This window comes from Oncorhynchus clarkii, chromosome 3 (assembly GCF_045791955.1).
Source record: "Oncorhynchus clarkii lewisi isolate Uvic-CL-2024 chromosome 3, UVic_Ocla_1.0, whole genome shotgun sequence".
Lineage (NCBI taxonomy): Eukaryota > Metazoa > Chordata > Actinopteri > Salmoniformes > Salmonidae > Oncorhynchus > Oncorhynchus clarkii.
In genome coordinates, this window is record NC_092149.1 from 71,511,233 (window position 1) to 71,537,049 (window position 25,817).

General features: G+C 41.4%; 1 protein-coding gene across 5 annotated transcripts; it reads left to right on the forward strand.

Moving 5' to 3' along the window:
• The first annotated feature begins 1,351 nt into the window (after positions 1–1,351).
• Positions 1,352–23,646, forward strand: LOC139403184 (motile sperm domain-containing protein 2-like). Of its 5 annotated transcripts, none has more exons than XM_071146892.1 (15): positions 1,352–1,676; positions 1,778–1,841; positions 3,443–3,595; positions 4,365–4,451; positions 5,085–5,239; positions 7,714–7,774; positions 8,561–8,599; positions 8,815–8,939; positions 9,685–9,855; positions 15,420–15,541; positions 18,364–18,457; positions 18,577–18,673; positions 19,474–19,603; positions 21,752–21,854; positions 22,102–23,646. In XM_071146892.1, exons 1-15 carry the CDS (start codon positions 1,644–1,646, stop codon positions 22,243–22,245), a joined length of 1,578 nt encoding a protein of 525 aa, XP_071002993.1. In that variant the 5' UTR covers positions 1,352–1,643; the 3' UTR covers positions 22,246–23,646. The 5 variants fall into 5 exon arrangements, 4 of the variants coding, with proteins under 4 accessions (XP_071002993.1, XP_071003003.1, XP_071003015.1 ...); XM_071146902.1 differs by having other exon boundaries at positions 21,752–21,928; positions 22,102–22,238; XR_011633296.1 differs by lacking the exon at positions 19,474–19,603.
• The last annotated feature ends 2,171 nt before the right edge of the window (positions 23,647–25,817 follow it).

Here is a 25,817-nt window from a genome sequence, read left to right on the forward strand (position 1 = left end):
GACTTTACCCCAGTCCTCAGCAGTCCAATCCCTGTACCTTTTGCAGAATATCAGTCTGTCCCTGATGTTTTTCCTGGAGAGAAGTTACTTATTTGCTGCCCTTCTTGACACCAGGCCATCCTCCAAAAGTCTTCACCTCACTGTGCGTGCAGATGCACTCACACCTGCCTGCTGCCATTCCCGAGCAAGCTCTGTACGGGTGGTGCCCCGATCCCGCAGCTGAATCAAATTTAGGAGACGGTCCTGGAGGTTGCTGGTCTTTCTTGGGCTCCCTGAAGCCTTTTTCACAACAATTGAACCGCTCTCCTTGAAGTTCTTGATGATCTGATAAATGGTTGATTTAGGTGCATTCTTACTGGCAGCAATATCCTTGCCTGTGAAGCCCTTTTTGTGCAAAGCAATGATGACGGCACCTGTTTCCTTAAAGGTAACCAGGATTGACAGAGTAAGAACAATGATTCCAAGCATCACCCTGCTTTTGAAGCTTCCAGTCTGTTATTCGAACACAATCAGCATGACAGAGTGATCTCCAGCCTTGTCCTCGTCAACAGTCACACCTGTGTTAATTAACGAGAGAATCACTGACATGATGTCAGCTGGTCCTTTTGTGGCAGGGCTGAAATGCAGTGGAAATGTTTTTGGGGATTCAGTTCATTTGCATGGCAAAGAGGAACTTTGCAATTATTTGCAATTCATCTGATCACTCTTCAGAACATTCTGGAGTATATGCAAATTGCCATCATACAAACTGAGGCAGCAGACTTTGTGAAAATGAACATTTGTGTCATTCTCAAAACTTTTGGCCACGACTGTAGTTACACACGTGCCGCGTTCAACCATTTAGCAAGTTGAACATTTCCGAGTTTCCTAGTATAGAGTAGCACGTGAACCAAGGTTGAACTACGCAGCTGCTGACGTTAACTAACGTTACATAATACGTACATGCATACATGCATACATGATTTAGTTATACAAATTATAACAGATGATTCTTACCTACACATAGGTAATGGGCAATAGTTTGCCGAATACTTATCTATCAGAGTTATTGGGCAACAGTTTCTCGAATACGTATCTATCAAACATCACTACACGAAAGTCAAAACATCTCGCCAGAACACTGGGTGCGCTCGATTCATGTCGCTCGCGTGGAAGACGTTGAGTGATTTTGATGGGCTACATCCAAAATGGTTCATATACGTTTAAATTGTTATAAAGCTATAAATATGATATTATAAAAAAGTTATACGCTAATATAAGTATCATACAAGGCTTTAAATCCGATATGCAACTACTTTTGCTCAGTATTGGCCGCTCATCCGTGTATCCGGGGCAGCACATAACGCAAATGAAGTAAGAAACTTTGCATTGTGGGTTAGCCAGTATTGTCTCCGACAACAGACACATGTACAATACATATTGTTGTTATCAATGCTTACGTTGATAAATATTTAAATAATCCATTAAATATTCTTTACATTTGATTGAATGGACCTGAGATGTCTTATTTTTTAGGTATCACTTTGATGATCTAGCCAAGCGCTAAAATGGCAATACAAGGGCAACAGTTTCATACGCTAGAACTGATTTATTCCTCAACTTCAATGTACCCATTCTAGCCAGAACAGCGGAGTCATTTGAACATGGCGGAAGTTGGGAAGTTTGAACCAGAGCAGGTAGCTTACCATTTCATTTTTCTTGCAATAATACGTATATTTTGCCAGGCAATTTGTAATTCATTCATTACACATGGCTAACTAATCTTTCTGTACAACAGGACATTGAGAAGAAGATTGAGGAGACGAGACAGAAGTTCAACAAAGAGTATGTCCAAGGACAAGGTAAATTCATGCTAACAGGCTAACTAACGTTAGTTAGGTAACAACATGTATTTTTACAACAAGACCCCCATAATCTAGCTAATTAACATTCGCTCCTGTAACAGCTAGCTAGCTGTTAGCTAAAAGCCAGATATCATGGGCTGTTCGATTGCATTCCATCCATCTAGCTATTTTACTTAGCTAGCGCAACACATTATCATCAGCTGCTTTACCAGTCAGTTGTTTGACAGATTGTTCTGATACATTAATTAATGGATGAGTAATGACTATTAGTTTGGCTACTGGCAGTGACATGACATATGTCTGTATTAACACCATAATTATGATCTAAACTCTTTTTTTTGTAATAGAAAATACAGTTATATTGAGTAGCCTACTTGAGGTGTGACCTTTAATAAAGCCATACAATATCAAATCAAATTGTATTTGTCACATGCGCAGAATACAACAGGTGTAGTAGACCTTACAGTGAAATGCTTACCCCCCCCCAAAAAAGGTATGAGATAAGAATAACAAATAATTAAAGAGCAGCAGTAAATAACAATAGCGGGGCTATATACAGGGGGTACCGGTACAGAGTCAATGTTAATGTGGGGCACTAATAACAGAGAGTAGCAGCAGTGTTCCAGAGGGGGGGCCATGCAAATAGTCTGGGTAGCCATTTGATTAGCTGTTCAGGGGTCTTATGGCTTGGGGGTAGAAGCTATTTAGGAGCCTCTTGTACCTAAACTTGGTGCTCCGGTATCGCTTGCCGTGCGGTAGCAGAGAGAACAGTCTATGACTAGGGTGGATGGAGTATTTAACCATTTTTAGGGCCTTCCTCTGACACCGCCAGGTATAAAGGTCCTGAATGGCAGGAAGCTTGGTCCCGGTGATGTACTGGGCCATACTCACTACCCTCTGTAGTGCCTTGTGGTCGGAGGCCGAGCAGTTGCCATACCAGGCAGTGATGCAACCCGTCAGGATGCTCTCGATGGTGCAGCCGTAAAACATTTTGAGGATCTGAGGACCCATGCCAAATCTTTTCAGTCTCATGAGGAGGAATAGGTTTTGTCGTGTCCTCTTCACGACTGTCTTGGTGTGCTTGGACCATGTTAGTTTGTTGGTGATGTGGACGTCAGGGAACTTGAAGCTCTCGACCTGCTCCACTACAGCCCCGTCGATAAGAAGGGGGGGGGGGGGGGCATGCTCGGTCCTCTTTTTCCTGTAGTCCACAATCATCTCCTTTGTCTAGATCACGTTGAGGGAGAGGTTGTTGTCCTGGCACCTATAGGCTGTCTCATCGTTATCGGTATGCCTTTCAGTTCCCTGTTAAGCATTGTTGAGAGACCAATCCATCTTTCAAAGAACACTTGTTTCCTAAACAATCTTTATATTGGTAGATACATTTCAGCATTTTAGTAAATGAGGTAGCTGAAGGCAGCCTTGTTTTAGTATAGGAGGCTAAGTGCTGTCTTCACTCTATGGTTGGGTCTTGTCATAAAAGGTTATAAGCAACATACTCATAGGTGCTGTAGGTGTTATGGTTGTAGGTCAGACGTTGGAGTAGGAATTCAGTTTCATGTCAAGTGATTTAAGTTTTTTACTGTTCTCCCTCACAGAATCTGACAAATATGACTCCAGAGATGTGGACAGGCTACTAAAGGATGATGCTCTGGTGGAGGCATACCTGACATGGCGACTATACTCTGTGGACGATGCCCTGAAGATGATTGATGACAGTTTTCTGTGGAGGAAAGAATTTAGTTTGAATGGTGAGCGGTCTGGGCACATATTTAACCTCTAGTAAAACTGCACTGCACGAGCACTTCTTTTCAGAGAATGAAGAAGGTGTAAGTGTCGGTCATCAATTAATCACTCTTGAAGTGATTCATCTCGATCTGAGTAGCCTGTGGCTGTATTTGTACCCTACAACATGTGACTTTGGCCTTGCTTAGGGTTGGGTGTAGAAAACAGGAACAGCACACATTCTCATTCCCTGCTAGTATCTTAACTGTATTCAAATACAGGCAAGTTATACAGTGCAGTTTTATTTGGGCCTATAAGTATCACCACACTGTGGGATGGTTCGGTTCATCAGTAGCTGTCTTTGTGTGTCAATGTGTTATAGATTCTTGACCTTCTCTCAGATAAAGGCTTATTGTGTGCTGTGTGGTAATATTTCCATCTGTTCCGCATGGAGACAATCCTCTCTATTTTTCTTACGTTTCACTTTTAAATTGCTACATTTTACTCATACAAATACAGGGTTTTCTAGCCAGACAACATTCAGTTTGTTAAATCGGTGTCATGCAGAAATTAGATTTACAAACGTTATCTCTTCCAATTGCCTAACTTCTGATATTGACAATGCCTTATTGTCACTTGTTGACAAGATTTGTTAGGTCTTGTATGGTGGCAAGGAGTTAGGAATTACTTTGGTTTTTATGATAAATATTTTGGCCAATAATTGTTCTTGTTATAAAACATTCTTATTGATTGCTGTTTTATATTGTTGGCTGATAATGTTTTGTCTTGTTTCAGACCTCACAGAGAGCAGCATTCCAAAGTGGATGTTTGAGACGGGGGCTGTCTTCCTCCACGGCTACGACAAGGAAGGCAACAAGCTCTGTATGTTGATTAATGATGCTCATACTGCACCATATGTATAATTGATTTCTCTCTAATAATTACTCACAGATACTATTATTACCCCTTATAAAAGGTTACCAAAAATTGTAAGCTATTGCTTTGTAATATGTTTAACACATAAAGTACCAGCCAAAAGTTTGGACACAGCTACTCATTCCAAGTTTTATTTTTTATTTTTTGCTATTTTCTACATTGTAGAATAATAGTGAAGACATCACAACTATGAAATAACACATACGGAATCATGTAGTAACCAAAAAAGTGTTAAACAAATTAAAATATAGTTTATATTTTAGTTTCTTCAAAGTAGGCACCCTTTGCCTTGAGAACAGCTTTGCACACTCTTGGCATTCTCTCAACCAGCTTCACTTGGAATGCTTTTCCAACAGTCTTGAAGGAGATCCCACATATGCTGAGCACTTGTTGGCTGCTTTTCCTTCACTGTTCAGTCCAACTCATCCCAAACCATCTCAATTGGGCTGAGGTCAGGTGATTGTGAAGGCCAGGTCAGGTCATTTAAAAAAAAAACTTGAATGAGTAGGTGTGTCCAAACTTTTGACTGGTACTGTATGTTGAGGTTATTGAATGCAATACTTTTGTCTGTGTTCTCAGTCTGGTTCAAAGTCAAGCTCCATACCAAGGATGCAAAGACCAGCATGGACAAGAAGAAGTATGTTGCCTTCTGGCTGGAGCGCTATGCTAAGAGAGAGCCAGGGATGCCACTCACTGTTGTGTTTGACATGGCCGATTCAGGGATCAGCAATATCGTAAGTGAACACTTACCTTTTTGATTAAGATTCTAGTCTTTTCTTGTATTTGTCACCTTCCCTTATTATTTTTTAAATTTAACCTTGATTTAGCTAGGCAAGTCAGTTAAGAACAAATTCTTATTTACAATGACAGCCTACTGGGGGGAAGTTTAACTGCCTTATTCAGGTTAACTGCCTTATTCAGAGGCAGAACAACATATTTTTACCTTGTCAGCTTGGGGATTCGATCCAGCAACCTTTCAGTTACTGGCCCAATGCTCTAACCACTAGGCTATTTGATAGTGTTTGAAGAATCAAACCAGGGCTACCGCTCTGATTTATACCAATGTCGCTGTTGATCCACTCTACATAGATTTAAGGAGGGCTTTATTGATCAATTTCTGTCCTCATAATTAAACATGTTTTCCCCATTTTCAAAAAGAAGTAGCCTACGTCTGTTTGTGTGTGGTTATGAGTGTCATTGAAGTCCTGTTGAGCTTTCTAATTTTGCTTACTGTTTGAGCCTGGGACTTGGAGGGATTGATGCTCTTCAATGGTTTAACACATTGAAAGTGACCTTTAAATTAGTTTGGTCATTCCAAGTCGACTGACTGCCTAATTCATAGACTGACTTTGTCTCGATCGGAGTTTCCCAGCAGGCACTCTCCTTTCTGTCAGCCAGCTCGCTTCACTGGCCAAACTCTCTCTTGGAGAAATGCCCTAATTAAATACACAAGCCAGAGAGAGAATAAATAACTTCACGAAACCCTAATATGAAATTAGTGTGTTAGTAGATCAGTTTGGGGAGCAACCTTAATGAAGTTTGCTGAAATAAGCACTGTGTGGGCTGGAACAGGCCTGGCTAGTGTTATCTCTAACTTTCTTAGTGAGTCTAGTGCAGTGGTTCCCAACAAGTGATACTAGGACCCCTGGCAGTACTTGGCCTATCCACAGGGAGTACTTGAGAAATCTCATGAGACCATAGGGCTACTGGTAAAATGCACATGAGAGGGTAAATCAGGGGTACTCTGGGCAGACCAACATTCAGTAGGTGGGACAGTAACCGAAAAAGGTTGGGAACCATTGATCTGGTGCAGTGTTTCCCAACCCTGGTCCTCAAGTGCCCCCAACAGTACACATTTTTATTGTAACCCTGGACAAGCACACCTGTGTACTGTTTGGGGTACTCAAGGACCAGAGTTGGGAAACATTGGTCTAGTGCATGGCAATGAGTCTCTGTAGGGCATAGGATGTAGCCAGGCTGATAGGCTCCTCTTCCTAAGGGTCTGACTAGAATATTGATAGTTCTGTTGTCTGATGATAATATGGCCATTATGGTAATGAAAACGTGTGGTACCTTTGACTGAGCAGGGGTCTACAGTGTGACCACTATACTTGAATATGCGCCTAAATATGTTGTGCGGCCTGGAATTTTAATTTAGGACAACCAGTGCACATAGAAAAATGAAGGATTCTAGCTTTAATATCTCAAACATTTTTCGTTGTGCTCTTACATTTCTTTGTGTGCGTATGCATTTTTCTACTTAGGTGCACACATGCTCCTTGTGAAAAAGGTCAGCATAGAGCCCTGCTCAGTAAATTCTCATGAAGGAGGCATTTCATGGTTAGCTGTAATCCATTAAACTGACTGTGAAATGTTTTAGATACTGTTGGTCTTGTGGGATTGTACAAAATCCCACATCTGTCTTTGTTTGAGGCCTCAGGACAGATAGTATTGGGTTGTTTACAGGGTTTCCAACACTCTGTCCTGCCCTCCGGAGCATGTTTATTTTTTACCCGTAAACTACACAGCTGATTCAAATAATCAAAGCTTGATGATGAGACGGTTATTTGAATCACCTGTGTAGTGTTCGTGTGAAAACCAAAACGTGCACCCAGAGGGGGCCCCAGGACCGAATTTGGGAAACCTTGGTTTAGAGAACACTTTTGCACAGACAAAAAGGAAACATTTGAGTTTCAAAGCTGTCTGTAGTTATCTCAGCCAAGGCTTGATACTGTATGTAGAGCAAGTTTATTCAACCTTCTATGAAGATCAAGGTTACGCAATCATAAAGTAAACAACCAGACTGTGCAACGTTTCAGCAAATACTGTGAATGGATTACAGTTAATAATCCAATTTGAGCAAAGTAAGAGTAAAAGTAGTTGTGGTGTTGCATGGGGTGCAGTGTGCACTGCACACACACTACTTTTGTATCACACATTTTTCCCAGAAATATATTTAATATGATTGAGTTGAGGGAAGGTGTTTGAAAGTATTGACTACAGCTTTGTTCAGCTTTGTGACAAAGTTTAAATGGTTATGAATTGGGTCATTGCACAGGTAGCTTGAGGCAGTAAATATCTCCGGCTGAGCAAACGGGTTCCCTATTGAAAGGCCATAAAACGTCTTTGCTAGTCAAAGCCTGCTTTGAGGCTGTATATAGTACTGTACTTTCTGAGTCCTAATTATACTCTCTTTCATTTTTTTCAGGACATGGATTTTGTGAAGTATGTAATTAATTGCTTCAAAGTGTATTATCCAAAGTTTCTATGTAAGTATATCAAATTTGAAACAATATGGAGTTCATTCACAGGTTGATTGATAAATGTTGTATGACACATATATGTAATTGTTCCTATTATTGACCCACATCCTGTTTAAAATGGGTTTTATTAAATGTATTATAAGAAACAAAAGTACATGGAATGCCGTCATATGATTCTGTGTTAGGGCCAATGCTACATTAGTACACCGAGCTTTGGGAACACCTTCCTAATATTGAGTTGCAACAACTCCCCTTTTACCCTCAGAACAGCCTCATTTTGTCCGGGCATGGACTCTACAAGGTGTCGAAAGCGTTCTACAGGGATGCTGGCCCATGTTGACTCCAATGCTTCCTACTGTTGTGTGAAGTTTGCTGGATGTTCTTTGGGTGGTGGACCATTCTTGATACACTCGGGAAACTGTTGAGTGTGGAGAAACCCAGAATATCCCGTTCAAAGGAACTTAAATATTTTGTTCACCCTCTGAATGGCACACATACACAAGAGTGGCTTACCAAGGAAAACTTCCGAAACGACTAATTCGAAGTAAAAACGAGTTGGCACACATACACAATCCATATCTCAATTGTCTCAAGGTGTAAAAGTGCTTCTTTAACCTGTCTCCTCCCCTTCATCTACATTGATTGAAGAGGATTTAACAAGTGACATCAATATGGGATGATAGCTTTCACCTGGATTCACCTGGTCAGTCTATGTCATGGAAAGAGCAGGTGTTTTTAATGTTTTGTACACTCAGTGTATTTCACCCCTCAGTCATGGTCTTGTCATTTCAGCCAAAATGATCATTGTCGACATGCCATGGATCTTGAATGGTGAGTCATGTAGTTATTGAAACGATTTGCAATAGAAACGGAATCATCGTAATTTGGACATCGTAGTTCAAATCAAAGTTTATTCATTGCGTACACAGATTTGCAGGTGCAGCGAAATGCTTATGTTTCTACCTCCAACAGTGCAGTAATATCTAGCAATACAATAACCAAAAACAACAAATTACAAGTTGGTACATGTGTTTTTGTTTTTTTAGCTGCATGGAAGATTGTGAGGACATGGTTGGGTCCAGAAGCCATCAGCAAGCTCAAGTTTGCATCTAAAAATGAGATCCAAACATTTATTGGCCCTGAATACCTGCCTCCTCACATGGGTGGAACGGTATGTACCCGCAGTATTCAACTCACTGAAGATGGCAATGACGCCATCTATCTACCTGGCTACATATATTTTCATCTTACTATCATCTGATAAATTCCCTTTTCAAATGTCAACATTTGACAGGTTTTGCCTCTTATTTCTTCCCTCACTTGTCATGAGAAAATGTGACTAACCTGTGATTAGTCAATATTTATATTTATTTACTGTTGACTTAACCCAATGAGTCCCACTCAACACTGGTCTGTTTTGGACTTCTAACCCCTTTTAAACATCGTGTTGGATTAATCTATTTCTTCTGCAGACTAATGGTTGGTACCTACGGCTGTGTGATTAACGGGCTGAGCTAGAGCGGTTTTTGTGAGAAGGACGGATCCCGAAAGGGGATTTTTAAATCTTTAGAGTCCAATTCGTCAGTGACAACTTCACACAGTTGTCACTGATGAACTGGATATTCATTTCCCAGTGAGGAAACAATATCTGTACCAAAAGCATTCATATAAATACATTTTTTATGAGGTTTTTGTTTCGGCTGACCTTATTTATTTAATTGACGTTCATGAATGCAACTGTTTATGTCAACTTGTTTTGTGTTCTACTTGTAGCCCTGGTTCTCCTGAAAAGAAAATGGTAAAACACTTAATTGTGAGACAGAATATAAGGGCCGGACTTGCAGATAAGTGAAAAGCTGATTTTTGCTGGGGTCTCGGCGCTGATAGTATTAACCCTATCGCTGACTTCATTCCAGGATCCCTTCAGATACAGCTATCCTCCCCTTCCTGACGATGACTTCCAAACGCCAGTATGTGAGAACGGACCAATCGTCAGCGAGGACGACAACGAGAGCAAGGACTTCGAATCAGACAGCAAGGAGTTAGAGTCGAGCTTCAGCTCCGAGGTCGCCATCGAGCCCAAAAAGGTACAAAACCTTTTGTTTAACAAACTTTTTGTTTGTTTATTTCTGGAACTCCTCCCTCTGAATGTAGGTACAGTAAGGAAGACAGTAACGCATAGAAGTGCATTAAATATTCACGCTGGGGCTGCATATGAACTCATACTCCGCCTTGAATAGCCTACTACTTATCCACTTAATTGTCAGAAGTAGTACATGAGTCTGTTGCCATGTTTCTAATGTAGCCTACTGTTAAAACTGATGATGGCTGCTGCTATTACTCATTAACAGTAGAGTCAATACAGTTAGTATCTGCAGTGTGCTGATTACTGACGATTTAACCCTGCATTGGGCTCTCTACGAAACAGCAGAGACCTTTTCTCTTCGTCATTAGCCTTAATTAACATTAAACACACCCCGTTCTCACTTGTCAGTCAAATAAGACATTAGAGGTTCAGTCAAGTCCCTCCTCACTTTGATGTGCCGTTTTCCTCCCAGACCCTTTCATTTCTCAACGTTTAGTGTGAGATTACAGCATGTAATCGGGCTCCTCTATGGAGAGAGCTGTGAATTGTAGAGGCGGTAATGTCCTAATTTGGCAGCTGTTACGCTCTTCCTCATTGTCTCAGTCAAGGTGACTCCCCATGTCTCCAGCTGCAGCTTAATCCTTCCTGTCCACTGACTGTACCCATATAACACATCACAGTCCCTTCTTCAGTCTCCCTCCTCTCATCTCCTGAGCACTTCTCTGGCTACTGAGAATGTGTCATGTCTGACTGCCGTCACAGAAGCTCTTCCTAGCTGTGCTAGAGACTGCTTTTCCCCCCGCATGCTTCGTCCAGCATACCTAACTTCACAGAAGTTTTTAAAGCACTTCCCAGAATACTTCATTTATTTTGTGTTGCCGCTAATGATTTTGGCTCAACCTTGTTGGAGGCTGGGTGATGAGAGTGAGACAGACGTTGGGGTGATGTGGTTTGTCACAGGCTGTTATTTGTGTGTGCGATGGTCTCAGATGGTTAGTTGGCAGCCCCACCGGCCCGGACGGCCCCCGTGCAGCCAGGCACCATCACAGAGACCCTGCAGCTCTTGGCTTTAACACACCTCCTCACAGACACCATCTAGCATTCTCTGCTGTCGTCAGGCTGCTGCACCCTAGCAACGGTCAGGGCTTCATTGTCAGCATATGCAGCACAAATTTATGTATCTCTCTCTGTCTTTCTCTTACTGTAGCTACGGGTCTTCATTTATTTATCCACAGTTGATATTTGGCCTCTTCTTTGTGACACAGAAAACAAACACATTGTAGTGAGTAGCTAATAGATCAATATCAGCTTGGAATGTAGGGTACACCCTATATATACATTTCTGTCATTTGAAGACTAGTCTGTATGAGTAGACCTACCTGTTTCAATAAATATTATTCAGTGTAATGTGAACTGGATGGTAGTGAAGTGATTGTGTTAATGTGGCCTCGGTGTCGCTGCGCTGGGTGTTGCTGGGTGTCGGTGTCGCTACGCTGGGTGTCGCTACGCTGGGTGTCGCTGCGCTGTGTGTTGTCTCTACCGTGACAGACTCGAGGGAGGGGTGTGTGTGACTGCGCTGTGTCGAGGCAAACTCCTGCGCCCTTAAGCCTTCTGGGTAACCTGCACCACTGTCATAGCTCACAGGGGGCTCTGTACACACACACACTGGTGTTTACACACACGCACACACACACACACAAACGAACTTGCGCTCCAGAGTTGCCCTGTCAGCTACACATCACAAAGCTGCTCACATGAGCCTTTTAAGCCTCTTCATTGTCAATGATGATAAATTGGCAAACCAGAATCTAAGCCTGATCAAGTTTGTGTGTGGTTTTGTGTTTCGACCTTTGTGCAATTTAGTGGATGAATGTATGTTAATGGGTCCATCAATACAAGTGAGCAATGTTCCCTCTAACTTTTTTTCTGCACTATGCAAATTTCAGGTCTTCTGAACGAAAACCTTAACATTGTGAAAGTTCTGTGCAACTTCCAGCACGCGATTACTGTGAACACTGAGACTGTACCCGCTTACAGTTTCAGACAGTGGTCAAGTAGCCTACTTTGGTTTGATCTTATTGTAGGCCTATCAGTGGCCTACCATAAAAAACAATGGCGAAAAATGCATCCCATAAAATGTTTACATGGAATTAGCTGTTATATCATTCGTCTCAAAATACAACACTGTCCCTTTAAGACAAAAAAAAGCTAAAAAAACTAGCTAGCAAAGAATATGAACAAATGTGCACACGTGGCTACATGCAACTGTCTTTTATTTAAATATTTAAGAACAAATTCTTATTTACAATAACAGCCTCGCTTTGATAAAAAAATACATGAAAAATGCATCTATTCAAGATTGCTCATACCGTAGCCTATACACAGTTCAGTTCAAAGTGAATGGCACAGATCCATATATGGCAATGGCTATTTGCATATAGGCCTACTGCAGCTCTGATTGGTTATGGCACACCTGTCTGTGTAGAGTACGGGCCTGAGTCATGCCTGTCAATGCAATATAGAATCCTACTCCAATGCTTTCTGCCTACAAGAAATTATCTTTCACACTTCATTTTGCATACTAAGTCTTGCATAGTTTTGCACATTTGTTTTATTACATTGATTTGAAAGTGGCTAATATTGCATTGACTCGATCACGTTTCTCACAGTAGAGTGAAACATGATAGTGTTAACTAAAGGGGAAAACTCAAGGAAGGTGAGTGAAGTTCAATCTGTGCTTCTCTGCGTGGGGGAATATTTATTCTGCTTGGTAGTCTGAGGGGAGCTACGCGCCCGCGTGCAGCTTAAAGGGATCGTTGCCTGTGAGCAGAATGTAGTCTTTGGTGCCTCTGATTTAACCAGTCCCTAATGATCTACCTAGGCTATAGGCTAATCTCTTGGCTTGCTGGCTTTAAAGGCATACTTCGGGATTTTGACAATGAGGCCCTTTATCTACTTCCCCGGAGTCAGATGAACTTGTGAATACCATTTTTATGTCTCTGTGTCCAGTATGAAAGAAGTTAGAGGTAGTTTTTCAAGTTAGGATTGGCTCACGACACTACCTCTAAATTCCTTCATACTGGACACAGAGACATAAAAATGTTATCCACAAGTTCATCTGACTCTGGGGAAGTCCCGAAGTATCTCGTTAAGGTCCTAACACCAATCATGATACCCATTGTTTACAGCTTGTCTGTCTGCACACATTCCACTGTCATGATCATGTTCTGCTGCTCCTATCTCTACATAAAGCCAGTCTCAGTACTGAATGAATACCTGTGGCTCTCAACAGTGTGTTGATACAGTAGCTTCCCAGATCAGCTAATTTCCTTTCTCTCTGTTTTGACTCAAGGGCTGGTTTTGGTAAGGCATTGTATGATCTCTGCCTCACCAGCAACACTGATTCCTGGAGAGTTCTGCATTCTGAAAGGGCAGTCTGAGGGTTTTACTCATGTACCAGCCCCGCCATCGAGTCACCATCATGAACACGTTCAGCCTTTCATTGAATCCAAAATGGACCTGGACCAAACATTTAAAATATGACCCCCACAATGTGTTGCACTTATCACAATGTCATGATTTTGAAGAGATTCATAGCCAATCAAGTAGGCTATGAGATACATAACTCACAATAGTCTATCAGAATATAAGAAGGAACGTTTGCCCCCTTGATTCCTGTTCCCGTGACCAGCATTATAACATGGTGATATTTTATCCAACTTCAGTATTTTACCAAACTTGATATAACGTTAGGGAAATAATGTTTTGTAGAGAAAGTAAAGCATGTGTGCCAAGTGTATACGTAACATGCCTTATCGAATTGTACTGATCTTTTAACCCAAAATTATTCTTTATTTTATCATTACTGTTGTATTAATATCAACTGTACTGTAATGATGTACTAATGTACTAATGTTTATAATACTAAGAAAATAGTATTCTACTACCACCAGCTTGAAATCCTTTATTTTTACCACACTCAATGTTAGCACATTTGCACTGACACTGAAGTAATACAATGTATATTCAACTACCTTATGCCATATTATAACTGTAATTGAAAGCACTTCCTCTGTGTACCGATGCCTCTCTTTAACGAGAGAGTACTTATTTAAAAATAATCTGTGTTGTGCCTTATTGTCAATACTCTCCAGATGATCAGACTGTCACTCCATGGTCTGTTGGGGAAGCTGCCTACAAATCATATTATCAAAACAAGTATTTCATACGGTCTACATTTCTTAGACATTTTTGGATCTATGGATTTCTAAATTGTATCTCCTGCTTAGATCAGCCTTATTCATTCCAGTTTGTGTATTTGTTATTGTTGTGATTTTCACATTTTAGCTAGTAGGATTGGACTGTTTCAGTGTGTTGATATTACATGTTAAGACCTTTTCATTAATGTTAGTTCATGCATGGTTTGTAGTTCTAGTGCCAAAGATTATTGTCAATATCTCAATACTGAGTATTTTGATCCTGGTTTTGACTAACCAGAATGATACACTGAAAGTGTTGTTTTACTAATGTTTAATTAAAAATAAAATTTGTTATGAGTTTTACTTTTATGTACCGTAGTTATTTTATACAGTGTATATAATCAATAGAAATGCTGTATTTTGTATTTATTCAATCAACCAAGCAGTCTATTGAAGTCAATTATGGTCATGTATCTTTCAACAGCAGCTAATGAATCCCCATTCTCCCCATATCTTACTCAGTACTGTATTGCACTTGATTTGAACACTGAATAAAAATAAACATTTCAGAAGCAGCTCAAAGTCTCTTGATGTCTTTATTGTGTCATCTGTGTGTGGTGTGTGTCGCAGCAGCCTGCTGAAGGGGGAGTGTGTGTGTGTGTGTGTGTGTGTGTGCATGTTGCTTATCACAGCAGAAAACACACTCCATCTGACTCATTAGTGCTTGTACGTGCATCATAGGCAGACCCCAGTCACCTCTCTATCAGCTCTCCTATCTTTTCACATCCTCTCCTGCTGTACTCCCCATCTCCCATCTGCCTCACACAAGCTGTGTGACTGGCCTTGGTCAATATGGTATGGAAACCAAATGATGCTCGTCCCACCACAACTTCATCTGTCCTTCCCCAAATTTCTGCTAACATTGCACAAACCATGTGTATATCAGCTGTTCTGTAGTCTTGTGACATTGTGTAAATGGATGTATGAGGGAGTCTGTTGCATTTGGGTGAAAGTTTACAGTTGAAGTGAAAGAGCTTACTTTTGTGTTCTCTCTGTGTTCTCACAGGATGTGAGTGTGTTCCTGTTGCCTCACTGTACTGTGAGCAAGGGTCAGGGATTGTTATGGGGATTGATGTATTGATTGTGAAATTAAGTGTCATACAAAAGCTCCCTATTTTTAATATGTTTCATCCCATCATTTGAAATGGACTATAGTTAGGCGTTTAATAGTTTTATTTAGAAATGAATAAAGATATGTTAATCATTTGTATCTTTAGAACACCTCTCCAAACAAAGCACCTTAGAATAATTTGATCAGTGTGTTGATGAACATTGTCTCACGAAGCCACTGTTGTCCTTGTTTCAGGTGTATTTCTCAGAGGAGAGCCTGAGCAGTCTGAAACTGGACGACAACGACAAAGGAGACAGCCGGCCGAAGGGAGCCAGGAAGCCACTGACCACATTCAAGGCCCCTCTGCTACACGTCAGGTATTCAAGCCAACTTTCTCAGATTTCCCTCTCTTAGCCATCTCTTCCTGAATATCAAATAAATCCCTAGCCCCTAATCGGTAGATACACATGTATCTCTGAAAGGATCAAATAGGTGTAGTTCTTTCACCTTGCCTTCTGGGTGGAATTTTCAACGTATTATTTATCCAGTAGTTGCAGATGTACAAGGGTTTCTAGGAAGTCGGAAGAGACTAGGGTTTGATTTGGAATTCAGCATATCTCTCAGCTGCACTCGAGGCTTGAAGAATAGTCGACTGGTAGCACAGTGACACGGCTATAGCCAATCCATGTCCACATGTTGGATTTGAAGGTGTTGTAGAGCTTAGAGTGAATGTATTGTTGACACTCAAGCCCAGAGCCAGATATCGATACATTTGTATCTGGATGGATAGATTAATCTTGTAGTATCTTAACAGAAATAAAGGATGTCTGCGATTGAATGGAAATCAGTTGGTGCAGTTAATTTGCAGTAATAATCAATGGAATTAATTGATCACACCGATGATTACTGCCCATATTAACCATGGAACAGCCTGTAGTACCATCATTCAAATTGGATGGCCCAATGAATGTTGCAGTAGTAATCAAGCGACACTTTTGTTCAAAACAAAACAATCTTCACCCTGATGTTGATTATAGACCGGCATTCTTCACCCTGAGGTTTATTATAGAACGTTGATGCCATGGGTTCCCAAGCGGGAACTACACCCCCCCCCCCCCCGTTCATCTGAAACGGTGGCGCAGGGAATGCAAAAATATTCTTAGAAATATTTAACCTCCACACATTAACAAGTCCAATACCTCAAATGAAAGATAAACACCTTGTTCATCTACCCAGCGTGTCAGATTTTTAAAATGTTTTACTGCGAAAACACAGCACATATTTATGTTAGACCACCACCGAAACAAAGACAAGAGGCAGCCATTTTGTCCCAGAAAATATAAAATGATAAAAGCAGGATTAAAAAATAAGTGTAATAAGAGTCTTCTCCTTCTCGCTAAATATTGTATATTTTTATTGCTAGCAAGAAACTAAGTGATACAGGCATTAAACGGTTCCTCTTCCCTTAACGTAACCTGACCTGATCTCGACCCCCTTCATCACTAGTCCATGGCTCTCTCCCCTTATCAATGCTGCCACATGATCGTTTTCCCTACACTCAGTACATTCCAAGCTTAATTGCACACACACCATATACCTTCCTCCTACAGATAACCATTAACTTCTGGTGTAGACCCTCTATATTTCAATAGGATACCTGATAACTAACCCTATCCCAAGTTAAGGAGTTAGAACCCAGAATCCATCAAGGTACAGTACTTGAGAGCCGCCTCCATTGATGGGTATTCCGATGTTAAATTAGATCATTCCTATGTTCCTGAGTCCTTTCCGTCCAGTTCAGTTTATGGAGAGCAGACTCTTTGATGTGAGATTTTTCACAGCTACGGGCAATGTATTAGAGTGATAAAAAATATTTATATGAGCCTTAAATGCAATTATGTCTCTGAGCTGTGTTAGCCCTGATTCCAGTGAGTCCACGAGGAAGGCAGAACCAGAGCTGGAAGGGCGGAAGAGGGGATGCTTTGATCTTCAGAATGTGTTTGTCAAAAGGTTTCCTGAAGTCTAGAGAGTCATTCCGGGCTCAGGGGAGCGCTGGGGTCCTCACAACGCTTTACTGGGGCAAAGAACAAAACAATCTGTTGTTTAGAGCTCTGTACAGCTAGACTTTTTATATACACTACACAGGAATTTTTAGCATGTTGGCCATTTCACTGAGTTGTCAGTAGGTACTGAAGCATGCCAGCAGCAGTAAACAGCGCAGTGTGGAGAAGTGTTCACTGAGGTTGAATTATCCATTTTACACAATTATCCCTTAAACATGAGCCTGGTGAGGCAGTTGGGGGGGGTGGTCTGGTAGGGGCTGGGATGGGGTGCGCTGAGTGTTGGAGAGCGAATTAGAGCATCTCGTGGCTACTTTCTCAGGCCATGGATTTTTCCTCTGCTCCTCCAGATTTCACAGCTTTGATGCAAGATCACAGATATTTTCACCCTAGACTTGGGTAATAATGTGGTTTAATTCTCCATTTTCCTCACAAATGGGTTCAGCTACGCCTGCTAGGATTGAGCCTGCCTTCTTCCCAGGGGCCTGACAGACAGCTCCATATAGGTCAGGAGGAGCACAGCACATCAGAGACTGAGGGTTTGGCCCCAGGGAACATACAGTTAGTCGGGGGCTATTTCTCTGGAATGAACCTCCTTGAAAAATATTATAAAGAACAAATAAAGAACATATTGACATCAATTGAGTCGGATAAATGGCAACTACACATGGTATCGATGTAGTGTACAAGGCTTTTTGTTTATTTAAAGCAGAAAAAAACATGCAAGCACAGATGGACATAATCTGCCATGTTTTAGCTAGAATATTGAGCTAGATGGTGATCCAGCAGTTGTTTAGTAAATGTGTAACAATGGAAGCTAACAGAATCTACAAGTCCCTGGGTAATCATACTGCAATCACTCTCAGGAAGCAACATCTAAGCTCACAAAGCTTTGCCAAACAGATCGATTAAGCTAAGATATCACGAAGAGGAACAACAAAGCACGCTGTAAAGCAAGACTTCTAACATATGTTTTGGCTTGTTTTGAACACCAGCTAGCCATTGTGGCTGATGTCTTCATAAAGAAAAATACATTAGTTTGTTAAGTCACAAATTCAATCGTAGCCGGCCGCCTTGTCTTAATGCAGCCTGTGCTGTTTCTCCTCTAAAATGTAATGTCTTTTCTCTCTTACTTCCAGTCCAGCAGAGGAGCTGAGCTTTGGATCCAAAGAGTCAGACAGGAAGTGTCTTATCATCCTCGATAATGTGTCCAAGAATCAAGTGGCCTTCAAGGTATGTGCATGCCGTTGTGTGTGCAAGCGTGACACTCTATGCTTGTGTGTGCCCCTGTGTGTGTATGTGTGTGAAAATAAACAATCTCCAAGCTGACTTGACGGTGTCTCCCTCCACAGGTACGAACCACAGCACCTGAGAAGTACAGAGTGAAGCCCAGCAACAGCTGCTGTAATTCGGGCGCTTCTGTGGATATAGTGGTGTCCTTACATGGAGGTAGAGTACTGCACTTATCTCTCGCTCTCTCTCTCTCTTTCTCCCCACCCACTCCTCTTATCTACTTCCTTCGGATGTTTCCAGATGCACCAGAAGAAACTTCAGAATAATCACAAGGTCCAGTCTCAGTCTAATAACTTTGGAAAGTGCTGACAGAGTACAGCTTTCTTCTGCCTGACATACATATTTTAAGAGTGATAAAATAATAATCTCTTATCTTCCCCTAAGCTGAGCCTTTCAGAAATCTACCGGCGGGTAAATAAACTTTATTGAGCCAGTCTCAGTACTCTGTGGAAGGCTGAAACCCCTAAGGTCAATGTTTTCCTCTTGATCACTTGAGACCAACATTGAGTAGGGATGCAGGGACTTGGCTGATAAGACGTTCAGAGGCCTTCAAGCATGGAAATGTCAGTCATGGCTTCTGATGTGCTAGATATGGGTTTTTTGAATAATCAAATTCTGGCATTATTCCAAAGTTTGAGGGTTTCCTTCTCTCTCTGGGTTTAACTTAATTCAGTTTTCGGGAGCCACCCGTCTATCGCCTATATCTTGTTCATTTGTTCGAGTTTAGTGGATAAGAACCCTCACTTTTTCTGTTCACAGCTGTGACAGAGTTAGCTCTTTCAGATCTATCTTCTGATTATTGGATTCTGACAGCAGTGGGGTTTAAACTATATACTTTGTACAGCTGATCCCATCCAAATGTAGGAATCTAGATACATAAACTGAACAATATACTGAGATAAAAAATAGTTCAATGAGTTAATGAGTTCAATGAGTTCATGGATGTGTTTGTGCAGGCTACCAGGCATCTCTGCAGGACCGCTTCCTAGTTATGGCTGCAGAGATGGAGCAGAACGCTGGTGCTGGATCACCAGAGCTCGCTCACTTCTGGAAGGACGTGCCCAAAACCAAGATCATGGAGCACAGGTACATCATCATCAATGCCTCCTCATGGATGGGAATATACACTGAGTGTACAAAACATTAAGAACACCTGCACTTTCCATGACATAGGCTGATCAGATGAATCCAGGTGAAAGCTATGGTCCCTTATTGATGTCCCCTGTTAAATCCACTTCAATCAGTGTAGGTGAAGGGGAGGAGACAGATTAAAGAAGGATTTAAAGGCTTGAGACAATTGAGACATGGATTGTGTACGTGTGCCATTCAGAGGGTGAATGGGCAAGACAACATTTTTTAAGTGCCTTTGATATGATAGTAGGTGCCAGGCGTACCGGTTTGTGTCAAATATTGCAACACTGCTGGGGTTTTAAAGCTCAACTTTTTCCCGTCTGTATCAGGAATTGTCCACCACCTAAAGGACATCCAGCCAAGTTGGCACAACTGTGGGATGCTTTGGAGTCAACGTGTACAATCCATTCCCCAACGAATTGAGGCTGTTCTGAGGGCAAAAGGGGGTGGTGCAACTCAAATTAGGAAGGTGTTCCTAATGTTTGGTATACTGAGTGTATGTAAATGAGTAATACAATTCCTTTTGAGCCAATGGGCAAGCAGTCATTAATATGCCACCATCAACATCTATAATGACCTCAAGATAACTTTGATTCACTAAACCCATCGTGGTCTTGCAGTGTACAGCACAGATTGCCTCAGCATGGCTGGGGTATGTCAGTGACCTAGCAGGCTGATTATCCCCTCTCCTCAGTCTTCCCTGATGTGACCAATGATGTATATAAACCCTGGATTGCTGACGCTATGTATTGGCCATTGAGAGGCTTTGAAGCCAGCGGTCGACCATATGGGCAATCCCTAGTATGAGCACTCTTCCATAGTAATTAATGGAGTTCTACAGTATTTCAAATGTTTCAAGGGCAAAATTACAGCTGCAATATGTAACTTTTGGGCGACCTGACCAAATTGACATATAAATATTTGTTATAGATCTGTCATTCTCATTGAAAGTAAGTCTAAGAAGTGGTAGATCAATTCTATGTGCGCTAAGTTTCCTTTTTGTATATTTTACTTCCAGTATCAAACAGCTGAAAATACTATATTTTTTTCTTTGGAAAGATATTTCACAGCGGTTTAGATGGTACAGTGATTCAATGTAAGGGCATGGGAAACATATGTTAACATTGTATAAGCAAGTGAAGTAGATAATAAACAAAAGTGAAATAAACAATAAAATGAACAGTAAACATTACACTCACAAAAGTTCCAAAAGAATAAAGACATTTCAAATGTCATGTGCAAATGGTTAAAGTATGAAAAGGGAAATAAATAAATATGAATATGGGAGGTATTTAGAGTGGTGTTTGTTCTTCACTGGTTGCCCTTTTCTTGTGGCAACAGGTCACAAATCTTGCTGCTGCGATGGCACACTGTGGTATCCCACCCAATAGATATGGGAGTTCAAAATTGGGTTTGTTTTCAAATTATTTGTGGATCTGTGTAATCTGAGGAAAGTATGTGTCTCTAATAGGGTCATACATTTGGCATGAGGTTAGGAAGTGCAGGTATTCTGCCACTGTGTACTCTCTGTTTTGGGCCAAATAACATTCTAGTTTGGTCAGTTTTTTTGTTGTTAATTAATTCCAATGTGTCAAGTAATTATCTTTTATTTTTCCCATGATTTGGTTGGGTCTAATTGTGTTGCTGTCCTGGAGCTGTCCTAGTAATTCTCTACACTATACTTGCTTGTTTTGTCACATAAACTGAAATTGTAGTCGGGACAGTAACATTAGTACATTTTTAAATATTATTTTGTATTTATTTTTATGTTTAGCTCACATAATATAATAAAAAATGATGCATTAAGGCAGGGGTGTCAGACTCATTTCACGGAGGGCCGAGTGCCTGCTGGTTTGGGGTTTTTCCGTTCAATTAAGACTTAGACACTCGGCCCTCTGTGGAATGAGTTTGACACGTCCATTAAGGTGTCTGTAATAGAATAAACGTGTCAAACTAATGTAGACATTTAATAAATGCAAAATCTTTTTTTATAATTGAGGAGTACCAAGATGGCTGCGCAGTGGCTTCAATACAGCGCCCACGGTCAGTCATCCAGGGTTTATACACATCATTGGACGTGACTGTGTCCTGTCCTTCCTGTAGATTACGATGTCACATCCTGGAGAGCACTAAGCCCATCCTGACCTGTGGAAGTGACAGCCCAATTGAAGGAGGAGCCAATGGCCACCCGGACCTGCACACGACGGTGAGCTCTACACTCCTATTGGATGATGCTCCTCCACCCACAAGAATACATTAACCTATATAATATTAATCAATGTACAGTATTTGCTGTATTTTAACTTTGATTTAATTGGTTTATCTTCTTTTTTCCCCCCCTTTCTTTTTACAATATTACAAGCATTATACATTTTCATGGTGTCAAATTGATATGGGAAACTGAAAAGTGAATACATTAGTAAGATGAAGTTACCAAATGCTCTCCTCTGCAGCTGATGCGTGTGATGGTGTGTAACGCCCGGCTGGAGCAGAAGCTGGACAAGTATCTGTGGGTCCAGCAGGTTCTGATTGGTCTGGTGCTTGTTGTCATGATGTTCACCTTCCTGTGTCTCTACAACCTTCCTGGGACTTCCTGACCTGACAACATGGTCTACCTCCTCCTCCCATCTAACATAGAGACTACAGCAGCTGAAAGCTTAACCAACAGGAAGAGGGCTGGTGTTGGACTCAGTGATAATACGAGAGTAGGCTCTCTTCTCTACAAGAGCTGTCGTCATGGAGATGGAGGGCTGCTCTGTTCTGTAGCAGTGAACTTGTGGAGTTGCCCAGAGAGATTCCTCATAGTTTCCTGGGTGTTGTGAGAGGTACTGTACCTTAAGAGTCTCGACACTGTGAAATGGAATCAATAATGTATTTTTACTACTGATCATGGTATTATACAGTGCCTTCAGAAAGTATTCATACCCCTTGACTTATTCCACATTTTTGTGTGTTACATCCTAAATTCAAAATGGATTAAAACATACATCATTCTCACCCATCTACACACAATAGCCCATAATGGCAAAGTGAAAACATGGTTTTAGAATTTTTTGCACATTTATTGTAAATTAAATACAGCAATATATCATTTACGTAAGTATTCACACCCCTGAGTCAATACTTTTAGATGCACCTTTGGCAGCTATTACAGCTGTGAGTCTTTCTGGGTAAGTCTCGAGCTTTCCATACCTGGATTTTGCAACATTTGCTCATTTATTATTTTAAATATCCTTTAAGCAATGTCAACTTGGTTGTTGATCATTGCTAGACAACCATTTTCAGTTCTTGACATACATTTTGAAGTAGATTTAAGTAATTACTGGAACAACTCAGGAACCTTCACTGTCTTCTTGGTAAGCAACTCCAGTGTAGATATGGCCTTTTGTTTTAGGTTATTTTCCTGCTGAAAGGTGAATTCAAATCCCAGTGTCTGGTGGAAACCAGACTGAACCAAGATTTCTTCTAGGATATTACCTGTGGTTAGCTCTATTACGTTTATTTTTTATCCTGAAACTCCCCGGCCCTAACGATTACAAGCGTACCCGTAACATGAAGCAGTCACCACTATGCTTGAAAATATAGAGAGTGGTACTCAGTAATGTGTTGTATTGGATTTGCCCCAAACCAAACACTTTGTATTCAGGACAAAAAGTGAATTGCTTTACCACATTCTTTTCAGTATTACTTTAGTGCCTTGTTGCAAACAAGATGCATGTTTTGGAATATTTTTTATTCTGTACAGGCTTCCTTCTTTTCACTCTGTCAATTAGGTTAGTATTGTGAAGGAACTACAATATGGTTGATCCATCCTCAGTTTTATCCAATCACAGCCATTGAACTCTGTAACTGTTTTAAAGTCGCTATTGGCGTCATGGTGAAATTCCTGAGCGGTTTCCTTCCTCTCCGGCAACTGAGTTAAGAACGACGCCTGTATCAAAGTGCAATTAATAACTATAACACCATGCTCAAAGGGATATTAAAAAATATCTGCTTTTTATGTTTTCGGTGCCTTTCTTTGCGAGACATTGGTAAACCTTCTTGGTCTTTGTGGTGGAATCTGTGTTGGAAATTCACTGCTCGACTGATGGACCTTACAATTTTTTGTATGTGTGGGGTACAGAGAAGAGGTCATCATACAAACATAATGTTAAACACTATTATTGCACACAGAGTTTTTCATCTTTATTTAACCAGGTAGGCTAGTTGAGAACAAGTTCTCATTTGCAACTGCGACCTGGCCAAGATAAAGCATAGCAATTCGACAACAACACAGAGTTACACATGGAATAAACAAAACATAGTCAATAATACAGTAGAACAAAATAAAACAAAAAGTCTATATACAGTGAGTGCAAATGAGGTAAGATAAGGGAGTTAAGGCAATAAATAGGCCATGGTGGTGAAGTAATTACAATATAGCAATTAAACACTGGAATGGTAGATGTACAGAAAATGTATGTGCAAGTAGAGATACTGGGGTGCATAGGAACAAGATAAATAAATACTGTATGGGGATGAGGTAGGTAGATAGATGGGCTGTTTACAGATGGGCTATGTACAGGTGCAGTGATCTGTGAGCTGCTCTGACAGCTGGTGCTTAAAGCTAGTGAGGGAGATATGAGTCTCCAGCTTCAGAGATTTTTGCAGTTCGTTCCAGTCATTGGCAGCAGAGAACTGGAAGGAAAGACGACCAAAGGAGGAATTGGCTTTGGGGGTGACCAGTGAGCTATATCTGCTGGAGCGCGTGCCTCGAGTGGGTGCTGCTATGGTGACCAGTGAGCTGAGATAAGGTGGGGCTTTACCTAGCAGAGACTTGTAGATAACCTGTAGCCAGTGGGTTTGGCGACGAGTATGAAGCGAGGGCCAACCAACAAGAGCTTACAGGTCGCAATGGTGGGTAGTGTATGGGACTTTGGTGACAAAACGGATGGCACTGTGATAGACTGCATCCAGTTTGTTGAGTAGAGTGTTGGAGGCTATTTTATGGATGACATCACCGAAGTCGAGGATCGGTAGGATGGTCAGTTTTACGAGGGTATGTTTGGCAGCATGAGTGAAGGATGCTTTGTTGCGAAATAGGAAGCCAATTCTAGATTTAATTTTGGATTGCAGATGCTTAATGTGAGTCTGGAAGGAGTTTACAGTCTAACCTAGGTATTTGTAGGTGTTTGTAGTTCTAAGTCAGAGCCGTCCAGAGTAGTGATGTTGGACGGGCGAGCAGGTGCGGGCAGTGATCGGTTGAAGAGCATGCATTTAGTTCTCCCTGCATTTAAGAGCAGTTGGAGGCCACGGAAGGAGAGTTGTATGGCATTGAAGCTCGTCTGGAGGTTAGTTAACACAGTGTCCAAAGAGGGGCCAGAAGTATACAGAATGGTGTCATCTGCATAGTGGTGTACCAGAGAATCACCAGCAGCAAGAGAAACATCATTGATGTATACAGAGAAGAGAGTCGGCCTGAGGATTGAACCCTGTGGCATCTCCATAGAGACTGCCAGAGGTCCGGACAACAGGCCTTCCGATTTGACACACTGAACTCTATCAGAGAAGTAGTTGGTAAACCAGGCGAGGCAATCATTTGAGAAACCAAGGATGGCGACTATTCCAATAACAATGTGGTGATTGACAGAGTCGAAAGCCTTGGCCAGGTCAATGAATACAGCTGCACAGTAATGTCTCTTATCGATGGCGGTTATGATGTCTTTTAGGACCTTGAGCGTGGCTGAGGCACCCATGATCAGCTCTGAAAGCAGATTGCATAGCGGAGAAGGTAGGGTGGGATTCGAAATGGTCGGTAATCTGTTTGTTAACTTGGATTTCGAAGACCGTAGAAAGACAGGGTAGGATAGATATAGGTCTGTAGCAGTTTGGGTCTAGAGTGTCACCCCCTTTGAAGAGGGGGATGACCGCGGCAGCTTTCCAATCTTTGGGAATCTCAGACGATACGAAAGAGAGGTTGAACAGGCTAGTAATAGGGGTTGCAACAATTTCTGCAGATAATTTTAGAAAAAGAGGGTCAAGATTGTCTAGCCTGGCTGATTTGTAGGGGTCCAGATTTTGCAGCTCTTTCAGAACATCAGCTATCTGGATTTGGGTAAAGGAGAAATTGTGGGGGCTTTGGCGGGTTGCTGTGGAGGGTGCCTGGCAGTTGACCGGGGTAGGGGTAGCC

What these genes read in the sequence shown, in the direction of transcription:
- LOC139403184 (XM_071146892.1), top strand. Translation starts at nt 1,644, where the DNA reads ATGGCGGAAGTTGGGAAGTTTGAACCAGAGCAG. An exon ending in AGAGTATGTCCAAGGACAAG is followed by an intron (nt 1,842 to 3,442) that starts GTAAATTCATGC and finishes TCTCCCTCACAG; the next exon opens with AATCTGACAAATATGACTCC. An exon ending in AGTGGTGTCCTTACATGGAG is followed by an intron (nt 18,674 to 19,473) that starts GTAGAGTACTGC and finishes GTGTTTGTGCAG; the next exon opens with GCTACCAGGCATCTCTGCAG.